The 23,968-nt window shown below is 40.0% G+C and overlaps 1 protein-coding gene across 3 annotated transcripts in view; it reads left to right on the forward strand.

Annotated features, from left to right (window-relative positions):
- Positions 1-3,522: 3,522 nt before the first annotated feature.
- LOC309574844 (uncharacterized protein) overlaps positions 3,523-23,968 on the forward strand; it is a 68,881-nt gene continuing 48,435 nt past the window's right edge. For 2 of the 3 annotated variants that reach the window (XM_082284774.1, XM_082284772.1), the window contains exons 1-5: positions 3,523-3,617; positions 8,028-8,096; positions 8,556-8,748; positions 12,833-12,913; positions 17,068-17,255. Coding sequence is in view for 2 of the 3 variants with exons in the window: in XM_082284772.1 (XP_082140898.1) it covers positions 17,163-17,255 (93 nt within the window). In the remaining variant the exon portion in view is untranslated. Of the gene's footprint in view, positions 3,618-3,908; positions 3,983-8,027; positions 8,097-8,555; positions 8,749-12,832; positions 12,914-17,067; positions 17,256-23,968 lie in introns of those variants that run through there. The other variant, XM_082284773.1, reaches the window with a different exon arrangement.

Here is a 23,968-nt window from a genome sequence, read left to right on the forward strand (position 1 = left end):
TGGGTTGTGTTCTCAAAATCCATCTGGCCATTACTTGTTTCCCCACCACAACAGGCAGTCAAGGTGGTTTTTACGTAACCAGCCTTCTGATCAAAAAAAAGAGGTGATTCTTGCCCAAAAGTGTTACAGGGCTTCTTCTATCCCTGCCCCTTTGGCTGTGCTCAGCTTCTGGAGGCATTGAGCTGGCCCAGGGAAGTGTTAGTCTGTGTCTGCTCCCTTGAACCTCTTCCCTCTGTAGGGAGCCTCTCTTTTAGACAGTAAATCACCAGCGATGATCTGGGAGAGACTGATCCTCCTCTCCTCTTCAATAGGTAAATTGCCCTTTTAGAAGAGTCATCCATGCTCCTGTCCTCATTTTTCATATTTCGCTTTAAAAAAGCAGATAAGAAAAAAATAATCTTCCAGGGACTTTGACTTAAGCAAAGGCACTTTAGAGTCTTTTTCTAATGTCATTCTAAAGTTAAAAAACAATTTGACTTCAAGGGAGATACAGCCCAATTTTTTAAAAACTTAATAGGATTAGTCATGGGAACTATTTTTAGCAAAAGTTCAACTTTATCCATGTATTTTAATGTGGGAAAAGTGTGTCCTTTTCCCTCTGCTAATGTTTGATGTATTCCAGCCCTCCTGCGAGTGTGTTTGAGTATCTTAGGGGCTCTGGAGTGGAGGAGAACTTCCTCTCGGATTCTCTCTGTTTTCTTTCGTGAAAATGACATTCCTAAGCTGTTTCACTTTCTGACAGGAAATGGAGCCTTGCCAAAAATGATTAAAGTCCAAGAAAGCATAACAGTTCCAAAGCTGCAGCAGTTCTTTAGGAGTCCCGAGTTTGACATTGTGTCAAACAAATGTGAAATATTGTTTAATAAATTTGAATAATACAGGGAAAGGGAAAAATAGTTCTTGGCTTATAGTGCTGGTGCTCTTTATTAAGTCTGTAAAGGCTTGCCTAGCTCTAATAAATTGAAATATATACATAAATATACTTGTGCATGGATAACAGTTTAATATTGTAATATATAATGAACAGCGCACACACACCCCCCACATGCAGACATTGATTTATTTGTGCTGTGACCATATATATATTGATATGTGTGTGTAGACTCCCTCACAAGTTTGTATATATTTACACATGGAATTACCATTCACAGGCAACTCCTGTGCCTGCTTCATATAAGAAATATCATAAGGGTTATTTATAAAGTGTGACGTGACATTATGACTTTAAAAAAATACTAATCTAATGCTAGATAAAATACAATTGTTAACGGTTTCTCAATGGTTTTTAATTCAGTGTTTGTTTAAAGGAATTATTGTGAGGCCTTTGCTTATGCCAAATGACACCTTATCATGTAATTCCAGCGTTAGTAGAAGGGCTGTGCCAAGGCTCAGGAAAGCAGTGGGAGTTCTGTGGCACCCAAGAGCCTGGCTCTGCCACCTCTTCCCATGTAACCTCTCCCTCTGCCAGGAGGGCTTCCAGCCACTGAGAGTTTGACAGTTTTCAATAGGAGGGTATTAACAGTTCTATCAAAATGAGCCAGACTTCTAAGAAATTCCTGTGCTGTCAAACCCGAGTGGGAAAAAGTCCTGCCAGGCTCCAGTAGTCCTAAGGTTACTCCTCAAAATCCACAAAAACCCTTCAGCATTTTTAAGTTGCCTTCCAATTTTATTTTGGATTTTGGTTGTACTGTGTTCACTAAAATCATAAGTCTAGGAATTTCCTTTTTTTACTTTTCTTCTTGATTTTAATATAAATGCTAGATTACATCATCACCAGATTCCAGGAGCTCTGAAATTTAAAATTAATCTAATGGCTTGAGGCTCAATAAAATCAGGACAGTTGGCAACTTTTCTAGAAAACATGAAAAGTTTCTGTATTGGTTCTTGCAAGAAAATTTCACTCGTTTCCCCTCTGTCAGATACATTGCTCCTCCACCAAATTATATCAAATATTCAGGAACTTATAAAATAATAAAAATGTTCTCCTGACACGGTCTCGAAGGCAAAACATTTTTTAAGTGAGGTGCATTTCAAAGCAAAGCTGTGGGAAAGGTTTCTATTTTTCATTCTTTGTATGGAACTGTCGTGTTATTTGATTAAAAGGAGTCCTCTTTAATAGTTTTTCTAATGGCATTTGAGATTTCATGTCGCTAAAGTTGAGCCGGGACTGTTCCTGCCGTCATTCAACAAGGACAGCAATTCACGGCTACTTTTCAGACGAGCTAAATTGATCAGACAAGTCAGTCAATGTCATTGAGCACTATTTGTCACTTCATAAGCAGCTACAATCTGCTGCTCTGTAAATGCAGAGGGACCGTCGAATAAATCACATCAACCAGTGGGAGTAGATAGTATCCCTTCATCCATAATTGGAGCGGTCCTCTCCTGTCACATTCGCTCATTCCCCGCGACTCCGGCGCGGATTGACACTGACAAAGAAAGAGCAGCCGCTGTCAGAGGAGCTGGAGTCTGTCTGCTGCTCCACTCTCCCCACTAATAGATATCTATCATAATATTGTATTAACATCACAAAAAATCAGACTTATAGCTCTGCTATCTGAGTGTATCGATGACATATGTAGGGGTTTCTCCTGGGTTGCGGGGAAAGCTGATTGATGCAAAAGGAAAGCTCTTGATTAAAACCACTTACCAGATCCATCAGCCGCAGGAATATTTACTGCTGTGTGTGCTGCTGATTTCACAGAAAAAAATATGATTTAAAAAAAAGGAGAACCTGATTTGTTGTAAACAGATCTAGAAATTTGTTAATTGTTATTTGTTATATACATTGTGGAATTATTCCTATGAAGTGATTTTATGGTTATATACTTACCAAAATAATTAAGGAAATGGAACATCTTGAAAAATATTCTCATCTGTTTAGCAAAAAAAAAAAAAAAAGAAGCCCCCCCCAACTTCTCTCTGGTACCCAGTTTGGCAAATATGCATTTTCTAAGTGAACAGATGAAATCAGAAGAGAATATTTATTGCAAAGGTGTGCCAGGCTACGAACTTTTTTCCTGGAGAAATGTTGGATGGTTTCTACCAGGAATATGTTAGATTAATCAGCTCTCTCAGTCCTGGAGAGAAATCACAGTGGAATACCCAAACTGCTGTGTAGTCACATGTAAATCTCTCTGACAACCTGGAGGCACGGATCATTTGTTCAGTGTTCGGTTCCAACAACAAGCACTTGGAGGAAAATACCTTGTTTGCTTATAAAAAGATTGTAGCTGAATATGTAATTGCTGAGAACAGAACACTGGGATCCCAGGTCTCCAGGATGAGGATCTGGATCCTTTCTCTTTATTTTGGGGGAGAAAAAGTCTTAAGTCAGTTTGTCTGTGTGTAAACAAGGCTTCACGTTGCATGCCTTGTGGGAAAGTAGTGAAATGCTTTCTTTTTAAAGGTGCTCGGCGTAAATGTCATGTTCCTGGCTGGAGTCTTTGCTGGGCCGAAAGGCAAAGTGTAATATCAAATGACTCCTACAATTTTCAGTCTGGGACGTCTCTTGACCCGTGTGCACAGATGATGAACAATTTCTCCTTTCTGAGTTGGCTTCTTTGCCTCTTGGTGCAGAAGTTGTCCTGAAAGCATGCCAGGAACCTAAGTCATAGGTAAGCAATAGAAATTATTTTATATATGAAAGACTCAATTCTGTTAATATTCATATAAATTCCGCTAGAAATGCAGTTCAAAAGAAAACTCAAAGCAGTAGATCATAAAAATATTCATCGCTAAATACAAGACTTTGACTTGTTTTTAGATGAAAATCACAGAAATGTTATGCTTAAAACCAAAATGTGAGACAAATCCATGTGCGTTGAAGAACTGAACAGCATCCAGAGGAGGCAGCTTACACAGGAGCACATTCATTGTCAACATCTGATACTGAAAAGGTCAATAGTTAATTAAATAATCCATCACCTTAGGATAGAGAGCCGTCCTCACTTCTGACAATCAATGGCAGAAATATTAAAAGGTCAGAAAATGAGTTACTACATATTGTGTTTTCTTACTGTGTGTTATAGAGATGTGGCTTGTGTTGAGTGGTGTGGCCATGAAGACAGGTGGGAAGAAATATTAGCTGTTGCCCAAATATTTTCTTAGATGCTCTTTTACCAGACTTCTTTATGTGTGGGCTTCTGAATCGATGGACCTCAAAGATGCAGTAAACTTTTGCAATGAGAGTTTAAGACTGTATTACAGAATTTATAACACTCTTGCTTTAATTATCAGTGGGGTTTTGGGAGCATTTTTCTCCTGTGCTTCTTGAGGTTTGTACTGGCATAAACTGGGTGAGCACGCTGATATTCAGGTTTGGTTTAGATATGGGCTAGAGTTACTTTGGGAGACCAATAGGCAGTTTTTTTGGTGTTTATTTCCTTGATCTGATGGGTATAGCAGGGTAAACAAAATCTGTTCAATGACTCCTGCATGTGTCATTCTGCTAGGGCATGGTATGTACCTGGTCCCAGGGTTATCCTTATGAATAATTGTATTACTTATTATAAGGTCATGCTTTTAGACACTGTTTATAGATAATTTAAATGAAATATAATAACAGTGTTGCCATAAGTATTTTTTGCTTTTTCTGGTTGTCTTTTGCAAAAGTCTTTCCCTCCCTGGTTTTGGGGTACTCCTGAGTTATGTTTGTCAGATGATGAGTGTGGGTGACTTGGTGCATTTTTCCATTCCTTTCTCAGGATAGGTTGAAGTTTTCTTGTTTTCTGAATGGAAATTGGGTTTTCCATACGAAGGAAAACAACTGACTGATGTTTCTGTGCCCAACACAGCTGAGGGGGCTCCTTTAAGCAATGCCCTTCTCACCCTCTCCAACAACCCCTTTATGTTGTGACCCTCCAAATTCTAAAGGAAGGGCTATGAATGCACCAGAACTGGGATGTGCTTCCCTCTTCTCCCACAGTGCAGAAACCATATGTACTTATTAATCCTCTCTCTGTTTCTAAATTTTCTTAATTTTGCTTTCCTGGTACATAGCTTTTACCCTGAGTGTAAAAGTCACTGCACTGAATTCCGGCAAGTGTTATATGATTATTTTATCTCTCTCTATAAAGAGTTATTAAAGACTTTGTATGAGAGGCAATATAAAAATAAATTGCATTGAACTAGGGCTTCACCTCCCCACTTTTTTAGTGCAGAAACCTTTAGAGCAAAAAGTGTAATATAAGGACAAAGGAGGAGATTAAGACTGTGTCATGAAAGATGTGACACTGGGTGACAGGTCCGACCCTGCCTGGACAGTTTGGTGGGTTTGCAGTCACCTATGCATTAATTAGATTTTAAGCATGTTCACAACTGGGGAAAAGCCTGTTTGTATTTTTAGTGGGAAGGTTATTTTAAGCCATGAGAAAGGTATTAGGTACTATCTACTGTGGTGCATTTATATAAACAAAGGTCTACCTGATGGCTGTACAAACATCTGTTCTGTTCTTACCCAACATTGCACGGTTCATTAACACTTACCCTGTTGGCCTCTGAAAGGCCAGTTCTGGAAGCACATAATCTTACTTACAGATCCACAGTTGCAGTAATTTGACTTTTAAAAGAAAATATTCTTAGCTTGGGGGCAATGAGGGGTTTCTTTTTTGCTGTTTTTTGTTTGTTTGTTTAGTGTGTGCGAGTCCCACAGTAAAAATATCATTTTATGTTTTACAATGCCAGCTCAATAAATTACATTAATAAATGACTCCTGGTTCATGAGAAGTGCTGTATTTTGACAATATCAGCCAACCTTACCATTTGTTTAAGCAGGAAAAGTGGGGAGCCAAAATAAAGCTGTTACAGAAGAAATCTCAAGAATGTTTATGAAATTTTGCTCTAGCTACATTTATTAGGAGTAGAAGTGTAGTCTTAATTTGTCATGCAGAATTCCAGGGGAGTGAGTAATTTCTAGAGCTTCTCTAAATGCCAGGACTAAATATTTTTCTGCAGCAATTTGTTTGTAAACACGGAGTAAATTGTATAGGTTGCAATGTGACAAAAAGGTATCTAGGATTTGTCATCTTCTGCTAACAGCTGTTGGGTTTATTTTATAGCATCTCATGGGGTTTTTTGGATAAATGCTCTGCTGATGGCAAGCAAAAGCACCCTGAGGATCTCTAATGGTGGGCACGCACAAAGTTTAACTGTAATAAGCTGTTTGTCAGGGATTTGCTCTCCAACGGATCTGCTCCCCTGGGTCGCAGCCATTCCCACCAGGGTGTCCATGTGTCACCTTCAGAGAAACCCACACTGAACAGGAGGCAAACTCCAGGCAAGATGGTAATCTCCCTTCTGGCAGGGAAAATTTTATGATGTGAAGAGGGGAATCAGAGCTTCCTAAGGAAGATTTTTAGGGGAATGGAATTAATGAATTTTACTTGCCAATTTCCCTGATACTGCAGGAATCTAGGATATTTTTTTTTTGTCACTCCCAGCTCTCTTTCTCATCTTGTGACATACTGTAGTTGTGGACTTTGCTCTTTTGTTTGGTAGTCTGAGGCTACATCTTTGTTTGTGGTAGACCTGCAGAGCTGGGTTAATGGTTGAACTCAATGACCTTAGAGGTCTTTCCCAACCTTAATGATCCTACTGAGCAGTGCAGATGGAGCTGATGCTGAGGGCCTCAAATCCACCATGTTTGTTTTTTGGGGCTAGCATTGGACTGAGGCTGGTGTGGTCCCATGGACTGACTCCCTGGTACTGATGGACTGCTTTGGGTTTGCCCTTGGTGTGCACCAGCATTTTAGTGCCATTCCAAGGGCACCCAGAGAGTGGTTTCCAGACAGCTCTTTGCAGTGGGATGGATAGCAGGGACTGGGAGATGTCTTTCAGAAGTTCACTCTGGACTCAAGAGAAAATTCCTGCAGAAACACACACCTGAATGTTAGACAGTGTTTTGTGGCCTTACCTTATGTAGCACGATGAGCTGTGTTCTCAAAACTCTTCAATGTTAGATGTTTCTAGCATGCTTAAAATCGTTCCCATGCCCTCATTCAGTCTTTGTGCAGGAGGCAGGTGAATATTGCCATAGGTGCCATCAGCGCATCCCTAGGCTGAATGTGAGCACAGCAGAAACCTCGGTAAATTCATGGAAACTGCATTTTAGGCACATTATTACCTTGGGAGAGAGATGAGCCTGTCTGCACTAGACATGTCCTTTCCTCAATCCTTTCAGAGGTTTTTCATATTTGAGTAATGTGGCAGTGAGTGAACCAGCACATCAGTTCTCATGGTCCCCTACTCTCCAGATCGATTACACCCTGTCACACCAACACAGCAGAAGTCATCGTCTAAGGGGAAAACCCACTCGTTTCTCACTGCATTCCCAACTGCTTCAGAACCTCTGCCAGCACATGTTAGCTCTGATAACATTTTAAGATATTGCTCTATTGAAATGAAAGCCTTGCTTGCAAGGCCACACTGTCTGAAGTTCTCCCATCCCTCATTTAAATCCAGCACAATTAGCCCAACTACAGACCTTGTTGTTATACATGCTGAAGTATAATGGCTGCTATTATAGCAGCTTGCAACAGCAAAGATATATGATTTTGAACGATATGTCAAGGAAAAATAAACATGTTTCATTTCTTCATTAGATAATGTTTATTTATAGCACAATATATATCTACCTCCACTGTACCATTAAAGTTTTGACTGCTTTTTAACTATAAAATTTGATATTGTTGTGGCAGCTGCACTACTCAAATGATTGTTATAGTACAGCTGTTATCAAAGAGTAAGATTTATAGCTGCCCTACATGGTGTAAAGATATGTGCATATTTACTTTGTGTTTTACTACTTATGTCCTATATTTTAATGACACAAGGTGAGATGAAATAGTGAAATAATAAACTCTTTTTGCTGCCGCAAAAGCAAATGGCATGATTTGTTTAAAGTTGGGTCTTTAATTTTCTATTGTGCTACGATAAAGTTTTTTCTCCCTGCTATTTTGGTTTATTTAAATATATTTTACATGTTAGTAGCAATCTTAGCAGGTTTTTTTACTTCTTTTACTTTTCAGAGAAGTGGTCTGGAAGTGAAGTGAGAGCAACATGCTTGATGAAACATGTCAAGCTACATTATATTGTAGGTAAGGATCAATATTTTAACCCTTGGATAGATTGTTAGAGTACAATGAGCAGCAGCTTCCATCATTGGTGCTTTTCTAGGAAAATTAGATGAATGTGTGAATAGGGCACCGATATCCACTTCTATGAGGCTTCTGTCCCACATGACCCTATTGCAGCAGGTCCCTGAGCCCTACACCACGTACAAAAAGAGGCTCAGAAAATCTCTTGGTAAAGGAAGGGGTGAGCAAATCTGTCCAGCTCAATGGCCAGATCCTGATCATCAGTACAAACAATTTATAGCCAGTGTCGAGCTCTCCTGTCCAAACCCAAGGGTGGTTTCCATGGGATTCAAATTGTCCAACCACAGTACACAGCACTTGCAGAGTAGGCACCTTTGGCTGCTGTTTTGATTTTGTTAGTGACAAATGTCTTTTTACATATCCTTCTTTTTTTCCACTGGTTGGATCTCACTCAACAAGGAGTGCCTAATCAAAAGGGCCTGCAAGCAGAATTGGGTTGCTTCATGAAGGCTGAGGTCCTTCAGCAGAAATATGACACAGATCGAGAGCAATGGATAGTCTTGTGTATAAGAGGAGAATTTAAAATTCAAGTGTTCTCTGAAACACTAAAACCAGAAGGAAACAAAAGGAGAAATTAAGCTACAGGGGAGAGGTGAGTGATAGACTTTACATTCTTAATTCATTCTTATGACCTGCTTTGTGCATCTTTATTTGGTTGATGTTAAGTCCAATCGTGTCTGTGTGAAATTCAATTATGTTGCCTTTTTTTGAGTGGGGAAGAAGGGACATTGGTTTCCCCTTAAGATAATCCATAAGGCAGTATTCCTCACTCTAGTCTGTGTTCAGCTGAGTCAATCATGCATTGGTGTTTCCTACCAAACTCTTTTATGTATTAAATCTATTACATTTATACTTTTCTTGCAATTTTTGTTTGTTTGAAACAGGAAAACGTTAACTACAGGAACTTATCTGCTCTCCTTTGAACTCACTTCTGCCTGTTGCCTTGAACATTTCCTATGCCTGTAGTACGTACTTTTATCTCTCCACTGTATTTTGAATATATTTGAACGAAATTAACAGAGTGTTCGAGACACCTTCAGCTGGAAGAGCTGAGCACTGGACAACTCGGTGTTCACAGGCTCTTGCTGAAGATTGAGCCTGCACATCATGGAGTGGAATGTCAGGACTCTGCCAGGTTTTAATGCACTGTACCAACTCTTTTGACTTGGTAGGGAAAGTGACTCCACATGTTTCGGTTCATTTTGGTTTTTTTAGCTATATGTACCTTTTTCTGCCACGATATACGCTTAGAAAGCTGTGTAAAAATGTGAAAATGGGCTTTTCTCCTGAGGTCTCCTTTCCTTCCTGGATTTTCTCATGCCATAAATCCAAGAATAGACTTTTGCCTTGATATTTTGGTTTGTATTTTTTTTTTTCAAGACAAAAGTCTATGACAAATTAAAAAAAAAAAGAAAAATGAGAACTTCATGTCTTGTAAGAGATTTGGCTCTGGATTTGAGAAAAGCTCCATGCTTGCTATTATTTTACTCAGCCATCCCTACCATGAAATTACTTTGCCTTAGGGTGTTGGCTTGTAGGATTTACTCAAGCATTACTTCTTATCAAAACTTTGACCAGCAACTTGGTGATCACTGGAGTCCCCAAGCACAGACTTTACAGAGAACTTACAGGCTCAGTTAAAATGCAAATTACTGCTAATTGGGCAAACAAGCTACCAGTAAAGCAGATATGGCAAGTGAGTTGACATTAGGTAAAGTAGAAGTGATAATTAATAAACCAGCAATTTGGACGGGTCATTGGTTTAGCTCTGCTTGATCAATAGCTGCTGTCTCTGTGCATTTTGGCTGAAGCTGCACCAAGAAAAAAGGTACTTTTGTGATAGCCACTCTGCCCAGGCCAGACAGATGTGCTACACCACATCTGTCCTACCAATCCCAACAGCTTTTTACAGAGGTAGGGCTCTCCCAATGTAGGGGGAACCTCATAGGAACCTCGTAGGTATGGAGACCAGTATTTTGGATTAATTCATCTTAAATGAGCTTAGTATTAGTTTTCAGTCCTTTTGCTGCATTTTTCCCTAAAACCCCACCAGATATTACTGAAGATCAGATTTTGCAATTACAGAGTAACCACATCCTAATCCTGGGTTTTCCTGCTAATCAGAAACAATTTTTCTGCTGTCAGTTGTGTTCCCTTAATTCATTTTGTCTTAACTCTTTCACTACACTTAACAGAAGATAGATGCCTAAAATTTTCACCTCTTCTCATATGGGAATATTTTTACACTGACCAGACATCAACAGTAACTTTAATATTGTGTTACAAAAATATTCTTTGAGCATCTTAAGCACATGATTCTTCGAGGTTCAGGAAACAGGAACGAAAAACGGTAGCTCTGCTGTAAAGACCTCTGCATCATCTGTTGAGTCCATTTTCCTTATTTAAAGTAGACAGAAAAAAAAAGAGAACCATAAAGAAGATAGAAAATAAGTAGCTGAAAAACCCACTGAAACAACACACCCACTAAAATAATGAAGTCATAAACACAAGGAAAATTTGTGTTAAGGCTACAAAAATACTTTACCTCAGTTCCCTTGGGGCTTGTCTTTACAAGACACATGGCCCTTTTCACTTTATGAGAAGAATCCAAGACGTTCAGCTGTATTTCCAAGGCTGGGCAATACTTAAAGAAAATATTGTAAGACTGCTACGTCTGGTCTGACCCAGGACCCTGTTTGAAAAAGCTTTATAAATGTGCTGGAGCAGAGGTTTGTCTTGAAGTATACCTGCCATCAGCTGATGGTGCACCCTGGTCCATTAGCTGATTTATTATAGAGCTGATCCCTTAATGAGGAGCACTCCTTTTGGAACTCAGATGTTGAGTATCTCAACTGTGCAACTGTTTTTTGAGACTGAACAAAAACAACACCCATAAAGCAATGATTTTGTCTATCCTTTCTCAGGCAGTGAGTCACTGTTTTGTGCTTCACAAATATGTTCCTATCATAGAAAATTTTGAGTTGGGAAGGACCTTAAAGATCACCTACAATAAAATCTCCATGTTTCTGTCTACCATCTCTTTGCTTCTATGTATATTCCAGGGGATACAAGTCAACGTCTTGCTCCCACACACTGATGAGGTGATGCAGAAGTATTTGCAGAACTAGCACTGCCTCTGCTTTGCATCCACTGAAGCTGTAGTGATACAGTCTTAGATAGCTCTGTCTTTGCAATATTTATGCCATTGTTGTCTTCTAGGTCTTAGAAGTCCTTCCCAGTGTCACACAAAATTAGCATTTCCTGTGACCAAAGTCAATAAAATTATTCACGTGAGCAAATACTGCTGATTATGAAAGGCATTTGCATATTTTAGTGATTATGGCCATATTTTGACCAGAAGTATTTCGACAATTCAGCAAAGTGCCAGACTTCCAGCAGGGTTTGTAGCTCGGTGCCTTTGATTCTGGGTCTTGTGGCCAGGTTTTTACTGTGATGAACCCCCAAAGAGTGCTGGGAGTGCCAAGCTCTGTGCTGAGGAGGGAAGGGAGGTCTCAGGGAAGTCCTGCTCTGCCTTTGGTAGCCTGGCTGTGGCTCCCAGGGTGATTCCTGCCCAGGCTCCAGCACGAAGGGCAGAGAGGCTCTGCAGTGCGTGAGATTCACTCTGTCTTTCAGTCATGACTGCACGTGTGGGTGGCACAAAGAGGAGGTTGGAATGTTTTTAGGGAAGTTTCTCTTTCTTCATGTGCCATGTTAGACAGGGTTGCAGCATTATCTGATAAAACAAATCTCAGCATCTCTTTGAAGAAAATGCTTCTGTGGCAGGGTTTTTGCAGATACATAAAGTTGGATTTGTGTTTAGAACTGCAAAGAGGGGGCTGGACACAGCTGGAGAGGTGACACAGAACTGATTTCACAAGGCCTCCATCTCCCCCTCAGTGTGACACTCGGGATGTGTCGTAGCAACAACATCCCTGTCCTCCTTCCCACTGAAAATATTTCACCTTTTTATGACCTCATGGCAGAAAAAAAACTTTTTGATTTATTTTCACTAGGGCAATGGTTCTCCTTAGAGATTCAAAATAAAAATTGTTTTGCCTGTTTAATCACCTTTTAACAATGTAGCAAAGTCATTACTATGTAGAACTGAAATTATTTTCTTAAGATCACATAAAAGAGGAGAAAAGTGTTCATATTGTCTTTGGACTCTTACTTTAGTGACAGTATTGAATATATACTATTATGAAAAGACATTTATAACCTCTTAAGTTTAGTCTTTTTCTATCTGATCTGGCATTTGCTGCCTCTATGCTGGTGACCATATGTGTGTGCTATAGATCATGTGTTGCATGGAAGGAGGAAGAGGGCTGACCAACTAAATCCACCAGAAACAAATATGATACAGCACCAATCTGCTGCAATGCTTTGCTCAGTGTCCAGAAACTCTCCTTTCAATCAGGGCCTCTCAGTTCTGCTGCATTTTTCCAGAGCTCTGTTTCCACCCTGAAAGTGGGGTGGATGTAACAAGAAATGTACTTTGTCAAGGCTGGTTTGGGAAATATGTTGGGGGTTGAATTCAAGTTTCTATAAAGTTTCTCTTTGTTCTGTTTTTTGGTTTGGTTTTGGTTTTTTTGTTGTTTATCTGTTTTGTTTTGTTTTGTTTTTTGTGGGGGTTTGTTTGTTTGTGGGTTTAGTTTTGTTATGATTTTCTTCCATAGGTGAAGCAGGACAGGAATTCTGTCTCAGACATGGGAAGTGTCCTTTCCAAGCACATAAGGAAGTCTGGTTTGCAGCAGCAGGTAAGATGATCCATTGCTTGACACTGCAGAGGGTTATCCAGTATCACACGGGTCAAGGGGCCGTGTGTCCAACTTGTAAAGTTTCTCATTGCTCCTTTCGCACTGGAGGGGGAAGGAGTTGGTGTTCATTGCCCCTTCTACTCTGTAGGATTTCTGCTAGAGATTTAAAATATGCAACTTCTCTACTCCTGCAGCAAAGCCCAATGCAAATCCTACCTCAGAGACGACTTCTGCAAACAGCAAATGAGTAAAAAAACCTGTTATGAATGAAAGTCCCTTCCTAAAGCATAATACTGGCTGCATTTTATTTACTGTTTCACTCTGATATTTTTCTACCTGAAGTGGTCACTCAAGCAAATGAGTAAAAACCCCAAGAAATCACATTTGTGTTCATTTTCTGACTGGCTGTCCAGGGGTCTGCAGCTTTTTCACAGCACCTGGAGATAATTTAAGATGTTGGTAGTTTTCAGTAGGTGCAGGAAGTGTGTGTCAGTTGTCAGCATCTGCTGCTCTGTTATGTACAAATAGCTCATTTCTGGGCACATAAAATTCCCAGCAGTTTTTTTAGGTGAGACACAGTTGAAATTGTGGAATCATTAAGGCTGGAAAAGACCTTTAAGATCCTTGAGTCCAATCATCAGTCCAGCACTACCACCATGTTTTCCATTAATCATGTCCCCTAGGGCAATATCCACACTATTTTTGAAAACTACAAGGATGGTGATTCCAACACTTCCCTGGAAATCCTGTTCCAATACTTGTCAACCATTCCTGTGAAAAACGTTTTCCTAATATCTAACCTAAACCTCACCTGGTGCAATTTGAGGCTGTTTTGTCCTGTCCCTTGCTACCTTGGAGAAGAAACTGAGCCCACCTCACCAAAATCTTCTTTCACAGAAGTGTAGAGAGTTATAGATGTCTCCCCTGAGCCTCCTTTTCTGCAGCCTAAACAGCTCCCTCAGCCACTCCTCATCAGACTTGTGCTCCAGACCCAAACCCTACTGTCTTAATTTAATGTGGAAAAAAAAAGGTGAATTACATATTTTTTTTCCACAGTAGCTAACATTCATTAAAAGCACACCATTTTCTAAATATTTCATGTGATTTCTCATTTCAAATCCCATCATTCAGTGGGATGGAATTTAAAATTAAACTTTTTCGTGTTTTTGCTGGAGTGTTTTAATATTTCTGGTCATGCGAGTTGCAGGGAATGTGTAAACTGGAGTTTGAAGCAAGGATGGCATAATACGTTTCAGGATACACCTTGGCAGAGGGATTAATTCTCTGCAGGTTCACTCCACATGGAATCTGTGTATTTTTATGACATGTACAGTTGGTTGTAATGCCACACTGGGTATCATGTATAACATCAAAGAGCTAAGTAAGTATAAAGGTATCTTTTATTTCTTCAGTTCATGTCAACAAAATCCTTTTCAGCCTTGGATACCTCCTGCTTAAAATCTTTAGCTCATCTTGAACTTTTGTTTGCAGAATTTCTGTCCAAAAATAATATTTGTAACAGGAAAATGGAATGACTGAGATATCTTTTTTTTTGTTGTTTTTGTTATAGTCTTAAATTATTTAACTCTTAGGTGTCCTTGGAAAGCGGACAAAAGTCTACCAAATAAAGTTAAGTTCTTGGAGTATCATCAGCTTGCTTTCCACGCTGTCATGAAATTGTTTTCTTAAATTGGGCTGCTTCCCAAATGAAATTTTCCTCTACTGAGATAACGTCCCACAGCACATTTTCTGAAGCCTTCAGAGATTATTCCTGGGCCAGGATTGCAGGCTCTGCTGAGCAAATTGACAAAAGGTTTTTTGTGGGCAGGACCAAGCAAGGCAGAGGAAAGCCGGGTGTGACCTGGGAGCTGTGGACATGCTTTCACACGCTACATGAACCCAGGGTGGCAGATCCTCCTGAGGAGGAGGGATTGCTCCCAGTGGCATCCTCTGGTCACTTTGTAACATGGGTAGAATCACATAATTATAGAATGGTTTGGGTTGGAAGGGAACTTAAAGCTCACCTTGTTCCAATCCCTGCCATGGGCAGAGACACCTTCCACCCGACCAGGCTGCTCCAAGCCCGGTCCAACCTGGCCTTGGTAGACTGAGTATCTGAATCCTTTTGGAAGGTTGTTCAAGTAAAGGAGTCTGGATGGGAAAGCTCTAATGAGCTGATGTTTGCTGAGCTGAGGTGTACATTTATGGGAAAGGCGTGGACAGGCCTGGATCAAACACCTGCATTCTTTGCTTCCTTTGGAGGTGACCCTGAAATTCCTCAGCCAGAGGAATGATCAGGCTGCCCTCCCCAAAAGGACACAAAGGGAATGATTGTCCAACCTTTGCCCGTGCTGATGAGTAGTTACCATTAGCAGGCAAAATGTGTCAGGAGCTGGAAGAGATTTTGTTTGACCAAATAGTTTAAAATAGTGGTAGGAATTGAAACCAGCTGCTGCAGATACTGGCCTTTGCAGTAATGTAATTACAACAGTCTTTACACTTTCTATATTGCTGCTTTTAGCAAGGCAAATTGCTTTCAGAAATTTATTTTTGTACAGCGTATCTGAAAAGTGCCCATCTCTGAGGTGGACAGATGCCAGTGGGGACATCACGTATCATGTAACATATTTCAGCTCGAGGCTCAGAAATGTCACAGGATCCACTGAAATCCTTGAAGAACAGAGAGGACCTGAGCTTCTGATGTGTCACTCAAGGGAGAGGTTGTACATGACACATAGGTTGCTTTATACCACTCTGTAACTTGGTGTGCTTATGCAAAGAAGTGCATGTGGGATCGATGGCATATGGTATATTAAGAAAGAATAACACCAGATTTTTAAAAAATGTATTCACCCATTAAATGGTGTAAATTAAAGTAAGCTGTCAAAATGACAGCACAATAATGCCATCTTTGCAATAGCACATACTGCAGCACAGTTAAATCATATCACTTTTGGGGAAGAATTACAGATGAGATCCAAGAAAAAATTGCTTTTGAAATGCAATCCTTTGTTAGTTAAGAATCATCATTGCTAGCCAGGATCCCCTATAAACACATAAAGCACAGAGTCACCATAATAAATTATGATAATTTATATCACAGCTAATTCTGGGGAAGTAGCATCAGGGGTTATACTTCAGATACACTTCATATTACTCAAACTGTAATTATTTTCATTAAAATATAAAATTGCTTACAGCCAAGTTACTTGAAACACACAGCATTGCACATTTAACCATGTACACAACAGGGCCATGAGAGTTCAAAATAAGTAAAGTCAAGTGTTAAATAACAGCACTTATACTTTTTAATTGCATATCTTTGCAGACACAATCAATGCACTTTTAATATTCCTTTTTAGTGAAACATTGGACTGGCTTTTTCAATCATCGTCATGTTGATTAAAAGTCAATGTCAAAATAAACTTGAGAAAATACTGTTAGGTGCTTGTAAGCACAGCCTCTCTAATGGTTTGTGCATGTCAAGAGGGCAAATTTTATTCCAGGAGGAGAAAGGGAAATGCTTCAAGTTTGTGTGAAGGCAAGCAGTGGAAGGCTGAAGAGTTTGAACGTTTTCAAGTGTAATAATTTATAACACCACTCACTCTCTAGTGCCTTTCTCTAACAATCTCAATGGGTTCTACAAACAGTAATTAATTACAGCCTCCAACACCTCTGAGGGGTAAATACAAGCAGTATGAGGTGCTCTTCATTTGTCCATGGAGCAGAGCAACCCTAAAAAACTCTAGAATATACAGGGGCTGCAGGAGACCTTCCCTCTTGGCAGAACTCAGACACCTTAAATATATTTGTCTTTATTAAACTGAGAGTCAGAAAGTGAGTAATAAAATGCATCCTAAAGCCTGGGGTTTTTTTCCTGAAGGATCATATCCCATTCTCTGCAAAGGATGGGTTTTACTGCAGGCGAGAATCAAAGCTGGGAGCTAGCAAGGTCCTCACCTGTTTGCTGCAAAAGTTAGGTGAGAATGGTGGGTGACGCACAGATTTCCAGAAAAAGAAAGAGTGGTTTTTCAGATGTGCAACTGGCCCTTGAAGTCAGTGTGAGTATATAGAACTTGCCTCTAACCCCAGTTTTCAATAATCTCACTAGAAAATCATTGTAAAAATCTCCTGGTGAACATTTCTTGATGCAGGTCTCGTCCATTGCTGCAGATACCATCAAGACCCTGGAAATCTGTGGCACAGCTGAACCTTTCGTGCCTGTAAGAAAACTCTGTATTCAGACTGGATGAAGGGCCCAAGCAGGTTGACCAACAACTCTCCTCTTGGAGGAATTTTTCCAGATGGTTTTTCCAGCAACTGTTTCCCATGGCAATTCCAGGTGAGTTTAGAGTTCATTTTGAACCAGAGCCTGCTTCCTACCTTTCATGGTGCCTTTGGTGTCTTTGACATATTGAACCTCTAATTTTCATTTAGACTAAACCATCTCTATCTTTTTTAAGTCAGGCAGCAGTGAGTCCTCAGTTTGTTTGACATCATAATCCTTATTTCTCCTGAAGTGGAACAGTCCAAGTTATTTCTGTGACTCAAAAAATGGAGGAGCTGCTTTTGCCAGTTTATTCTGTATTCTCACAAACTGGGGAGCAGTAAGAGTGTTGGAATTAAGAAACTAAGACACAGAGATTAGGGCTAAACCTCAGCACTAAACTTGTTGACGTCTAACTGATGTCAGCAAAACTTTTTTTCCATCTTTCCCATGCCTGTTGTGCAACACTATAGGGAGTCGAGGATGACATTCAGCAGTCTTCCTAGGCATTTCAGAAGAAAAGCAATCACTAGGAAAGAAAGATCGTGGCAACTCTCCGGCATTATGAATTAAGATGTTTTTATGGAAGTGAAAAATGTGTATAAATTCAGCAGTGAGGGAAGGGATTTGAACTCTGGCATTAAGGTGGAGTAGTTGGTTGCCATCGCTGTTTCCTGACTATGTGACAGTGAGCTTGAGCTGGAGAAGTCTGCTGTGCCATGTCCCAGAAGGGAAAACTCAGGCTGTGGTACTTCCCCAATGGAAAACCTCATGGAGAATGCAAATATCTTTGCTTATGGATGACAGCTTTCCTTGTGGAACCTGAAAGTCTCAGGTAAATCCAAAATATAATAATTTAAACATTCTCAAAGTCCTGAATGAATTTCCCAAACACAGGATCTCTGGACAGAACAAAGCAGACCTGCAGCTCCTGTGTGAACATTCTCTGTCCTGCCTATACACTTGATTTGCAATATCTTTTGTCCATTTAGATTAGATATTATGAAGAAATTAGGTTGTGAGACCCTGGAACAAATTTTCCAGAGAAGCTGTGGCTGCCCCTAGATCCCTGGAAGTGTCCAAGGCCAGGTTGGATGGGGCTTTGAGCAACCTGGAATAGTAGAAGGTGTCCCTGCCCATGGCAGGGGGAAGAACTGGATGAGCTTTGATGTCCCTTCCAACCCAAAACATTCCATAATTCTATGATTCGTCCTGTCATTTATATGTAAACAAACTGTGCATTATTTCATTCCTTCCACCATTTATTAATTTTAGAACCTGAACAATGAGATACTGAAATAGAAGAAAACAGGTAAAGTAGTAGAAAGAAGTAGAATTATTTGAGATTGTACAAGATACCAATAATCTCCCCAGGAATGTAACTTTTAGTTCAAGTTGACATTTAAATTGCATTTTGTGCTGGAAAGAAAATCAGTGGGAGAAGAAGAATATCATATGAAATAGTGGCACATGTGGTGAGTCACATTTGCTATTATTTTGTAAGTATTATAAAAATATATCTGATTTTATTGGAATTGACAGAAAATTATTAAAAATTTGAGATAAAGTTTTCCTTTGGTAAACTGTGCCTTACAGATGGCACATCAGAGAAAATTCTCTTCTTGTTAAAATATCAGAACAGTTCAGGGAACACGGCAGCATCAGGATAATAATAGTTGACAGGTACAGTGGCTGTGAACAAACACCCATATCATGGTATCTGAGATACCATATTTTCCCCACTAAAATTAAACCATGAGCTCTCTTTGACAATGCTGTGTTAATTATATGCCAACATTTGCTTCAGTTTGGCTTAATACTGCTTTAACTCCCTCACCAGCAGGACTTTTTGGAGTTCACCAGGGATGTCTGGTTAGAAATCTCTTTCCACACCTCAAGTCTATCCCAAATAGAGCTCCAGCAACTGCTGAGGGTACACAGGACACAGATAGGAGAACCAAGTCAAACATAACCCTGTAGTAACTCTGATGCTTGACCCATGTGTTTGTGTTGAGCTGTGCTCTCGATTTTCACTGCATTTAAACCTAAATTCTGTTCTATGCCTAATGTGGCAATGACCAGGGTGGATTAAACATTTTTTAAACTGCATGGATTAGGACAAGAGTACTTTTGTTATGATAACTTGCTATTTCAGAATGAAATCTAACTGATAGTAAAATTGACCAAGTCTTAACATAAAATACTGACGAAAAAAGTAATCAGTCTATTGTTACATTTGTCAAACCCCTTGATTAATTGGTGTTTAAAGCAATAACAGCTACAATTTATATTACAATATATTGCATTTTTATGCACAGTAGAGAATTAGACAAAATATCATGTGTCAATGAGTGCCACTTCAAGTAAGGTAATTAATTACTTCAAGCAAGGTAATTAATTCTATAATAAATAAATCTGTGGTATTAGACAATTTCAAAGTTAATGCACTGGAGTTTTTGCCACATAAGGCTTGAATAATACAGGACTCTGTTCTCCTGCTAACTCCTAGTGTCCCCACCTCCCACACGTGTTTTTAGGGGAAAGAACTCCCCAGATTTTGTTTGACACAAAAATATATATCAAAATTATAGAGACTGCCTGATTCATTCAGGGAAGGATTCTGCTTCTTGATGGGTTCAGCCACTAAGCGTTAGGACTTGGATGTTACTTTTAGGCTTTCCAGTAATGGCAGAACTGCCATGGCTTTCAGAGCAAAACAGTCATTCTAAAAATGAAAGGAGGGCTCTTCTACCCCCTCTTCTCCTTCTCTTGCCATGCCATTACAGGAGGAAACCTACATTCGTTCTGCACAGCAGAGATAATTACAGTCTGATAGTCTTAATGAATGAGTTCGTATAGAAATGTTATCACTGTGACAGTCGAGAACAGGCTGAAGCACATGTGTAGCGAGGAGACCGAAAGCTGTGCTTGAATATATATGAGAGCACAAGCAGCAGCAAGCCTAACTCTTCTTAAACTCCTTAAATTGTAGCCTGGGATGCACAGGAAGCCGTGCAGTTGCTCTCTGCTTGCAAATGTGAGGGGGAAGTGAAATTAGCATAGATAAAAGTAAACCTAAAAGATATGTATCTGTGCTGGCATGCAGAACGGCAGGGTCAGTGAAATCATTCAAAGCACTGGGCTTGGATTCAGCATATTCAGAAGGTAAAACATCAAAATTGGGGGGAAACAGGCAAGTGAGAAACAGTGCAGTAGGAAGAAAACAGAAACACTGAATAAACCCCGAGGCTTTTCAGAGTTACTACTTCCAGTGAGGAGGAGTGTCATGAGAGCATGGGAAAAAAAAGGCCTGCAGAGCCCTATTTTTGGTGGTGCTGATCACCACTGTGTTATCTCCCAGAGCTTCCTCCTTGCAGTGCTCCCACAAGATTTCACTCATCTTTTTATGCTACATGCAGGGCCCCAGAGCAACCAAGGGTGTCAGGGCACTGCCTCCCAAGGCAGCAGCTTCTGCTCCAGGTAGGACAAATGGTTGAGGCACCATCAACCCTTCCCAGCCACTTCCTCTCCAACATCATGTTTCAGTCTTAGAAAACAAGATGTCATGAATGAAAGAAACCACTAAACACAGTAAATTTCCTGAATGGCCCAGATAAAATTGCTGTTTTTACCAGTGATAACGTTTCTTCAGTGAGATTTTCTCCATCGTTGTGGAAATGGCACCAGAGAAATCAGAAAGCTCTGTTTTTTCACTGATTTATCGAATATAAAACAGGAATTAGTGATCAGGTGGAAAGAAGGTGCCAGATCCAAAGTATGTTCCAGGCAATGAATTCCTTCCACTGACTGAAATGGATTTTGGATCAAACATTTGGAAGTACAGGCTGAAATGCAGCACAATATAGAGGAGAAATGTCAAGTTTGATTGCTGCTGGAAGCGTAAGAAAGCAGAACTGGTGCTCCAGAGGCCCAGGCAGGAGCTGAGAAGATTAGCATGGAGATGACAAGCTACCCTGGCTCGGGGAGTCCACTGGAGGTTTCTTCCCCAGATCCCAATCTCATCTGCTGTGCTTCCTCTGTAGAACCTGGAAATTTCTAAAAGAAAAAAAGCATTATTGTGGCCTTCTCTAGAAGTGGGAAGGAAATAAAACCGAAAAAATAAGGAGAGGGAAAATCAACAAGGAAAAACAACCCCAATCACCCTTCTCCTAACCACCTGTGGTGTGTCCATGCTCCAGAGCAGGGCTCATTTGGATCAGACATGGACCAAATCCAGAAAGGTTTGCTAAAGGCCAGATCAAATGGGATAAGGATCTGTGACTCACCACTTCCTCTGGTTTTTGAAAAGCCTGAGCTACATGGCCATGGTTTTTCAGATCCAATGCAACCCTTCCTTCCCACCCAGTGCCTGCTCCGCCACGCGTTCCGAAGCGAGCTGTTCTCATGACTCACGGGAACAGTTGACCACCATTCTCAACTGTGTTCCTTCTTACACATTTGGTACAAAGAAGGCAAAAAAGAGATCCATATTCCAGTTTTATGGAGACACAAGCACATACACAGCAATGCTTGATCTGAAGCCAGCTAATGGAGAGGATATGTTGAAACCACCAGGCATATTGTTATGAGGAGAACAATAGATATTGGCAACACTGTTTGATCCATGTGCCAAGGGTAAAATTAAAGCCATATGTTCACCCCACCAGACACAGATTGTGGATGGATGTTTACGTAAACAAAGGGTTTGTTAAACTGTGTTATCATTTTCTTCCTTTGGCTCTCCAACTTCTAGGCCAGGTACATCAATAAACTCTTTTCTGGAAGAGTCTGGAAGAACCACATCAAGAGCAACAGTTACACAAAACCTTGGTTGATTACCATGTGGATATATAATATTCCCTTAACCTCTTAGAATAGCAGCAATCAGAGCCAACCCCTTTATTCTTGCAGGGAAAAAAAAAAAAAAACCCTCTATAAAGAGCCCACAGATTTTTCAAGAGAGCCTGGGGACTGGATCAGGAAGAAGCTGTAGGAAATTTTTTCTATTTCCTACCTGTGCTACCCAGCATCCCAACCTCCTCAGCGTGGCTTGTGGCGTTGTTAAAGCAATTGGTAGAAAATGAATCTGGAAAATTTCCCGGAGTGTACAGCTGCCCTTTTAACTTACACCTCACCAACCCACCCCAAGTCAGGGAACCGACATGTGGTGTGCGCTCCTCTGGGAGCCGCGGGAGCACAAATACAGCTGTGCAGATCTGGCACACGGGGCTTTTGATTTCATATTTGCTTGCTGGCCAGGCAGCAGTGAGCTTTCAGGGAAGAATCACCCATTACTGTCTTGTAGGAAAAGAACAAGGCAGGAAAAAAACAAAAAAAAGGAAAAGTCTTTCAAAGGTTTATTAAACTTGTCTTCTTGTTGTCCAAACCTTCTGATAGTGATATGCTACAAGTTGCTTGTACACAGAGCTCTTTTGGGGTGTGTGATTATAGTTGGTCCTTATGGAATTTTATAAAAATTCCTAGTAGATCTGGGTACACTGAAAATCTTTCACTTTTTTAACTTGACTTCGGTTGTCCATCTATGAAATTACCAAAATTTCTCAATTTAAGGAGTTATAGGGGAACCCTGATGTATTTGCTTTTTTCATTATTTTTAATTTTTTTTTTAAGAGTGGCTGCTCTATTTTAACAACTTTATTAATTTATAATTATTTTTAAAAATAATAAAAACTATAATAAGGTTGTTGCCATCTGGTTCAGAGCATGAGTGTGGGACTATATGCATCTCTAGCTACATCAACCAAAAAAGTCCTGATTGCTGTAAACCAGAATTAGATATTTATAAATGCCCACATCTTCAATTTCTTTGTGAAAAATACCCAAGTCAAAGAAACTGTATTAAAAAACTTGTAGTGACAAATTTTCTCCCTTTCTGCATGGTATCAGCAGCTGCTCTGCTTTAGAAAATGCATACAGCAATTTTCAGGGTTATCTCTGTATTTCTGGCTGGCACCGAGGCTTTTGGCAGAGATTACTTGCAAGGAAGAGTCTGCTACATCTTATAGGTCCTACTTTGAAAACAGGCAATCACAGGTACTGAAAAGATATATCATCTTCATTCTACTCTGGCAGTTAGTGGGAGGACTGATCACTAAACTGGTCTAATTCAGCTCTTCTCAATCACTTGCAGAGATGAGAAAGTTGTTGGAGAGATATCACTGGAGGCTCTGGGATTTTCTTCTGAAGTCATTCTGAATTAGCTGCTAATGGGGAGCTTTCTTTGATAGCTCTTTTATAATTAAATGCAGCTGGATGGAAATCAACCACAAAGGGAACTCAAGTTTGTTTATCATTACTTCTGACTTTGTTAGCAGATGTTTTCTGAGTACCGTGGTAGCTTGTTTAATTTGTCTCCGTGTAATGTGAAGCAGGTAAACTTTGATTAATAAACTGACAAGTACATTCTTTAATTTATTTTAGAAGTTTCCATCTATGTCTGTTATAGCACATGTGCCAAATCCCAAAAGGAAGAAAATAACTGTTTGTGTTTGATTTTTACTGTTATTTCTGAGTCTAAGGCCAGATGAAAACGTGCTTGTTGGTAACACAGCCTTCACCTTTAATGGGCACAACCACCAGCAAACTTCTGCCATGTGTGAAAACTGCACGTTACATTTCCCACTGGGCTATTCTGTGTTAATTTATGAACAAGCATTCACCTTAGTTTACAGGTTGTTTATTTTTCTATTAATTCCATTGGAAATACCCTCTATTTTTGGGCTTAGTGTGTGCCCACCCTCACTAACTGTGGTGGATGACTGTATGTC

This window comes from Coloeus monedula (genome assembly GCF_965178545.1).
Source record: "Coloeus monedula genome assembly, chromosome: 7".
NCBI classification, from domain to species: domain Eukaryota; kingdom Metazoa; phylum Chordata; class Aves; order Passeriformes; family Corvidae; genus Coloeus; species Coloeus monedula.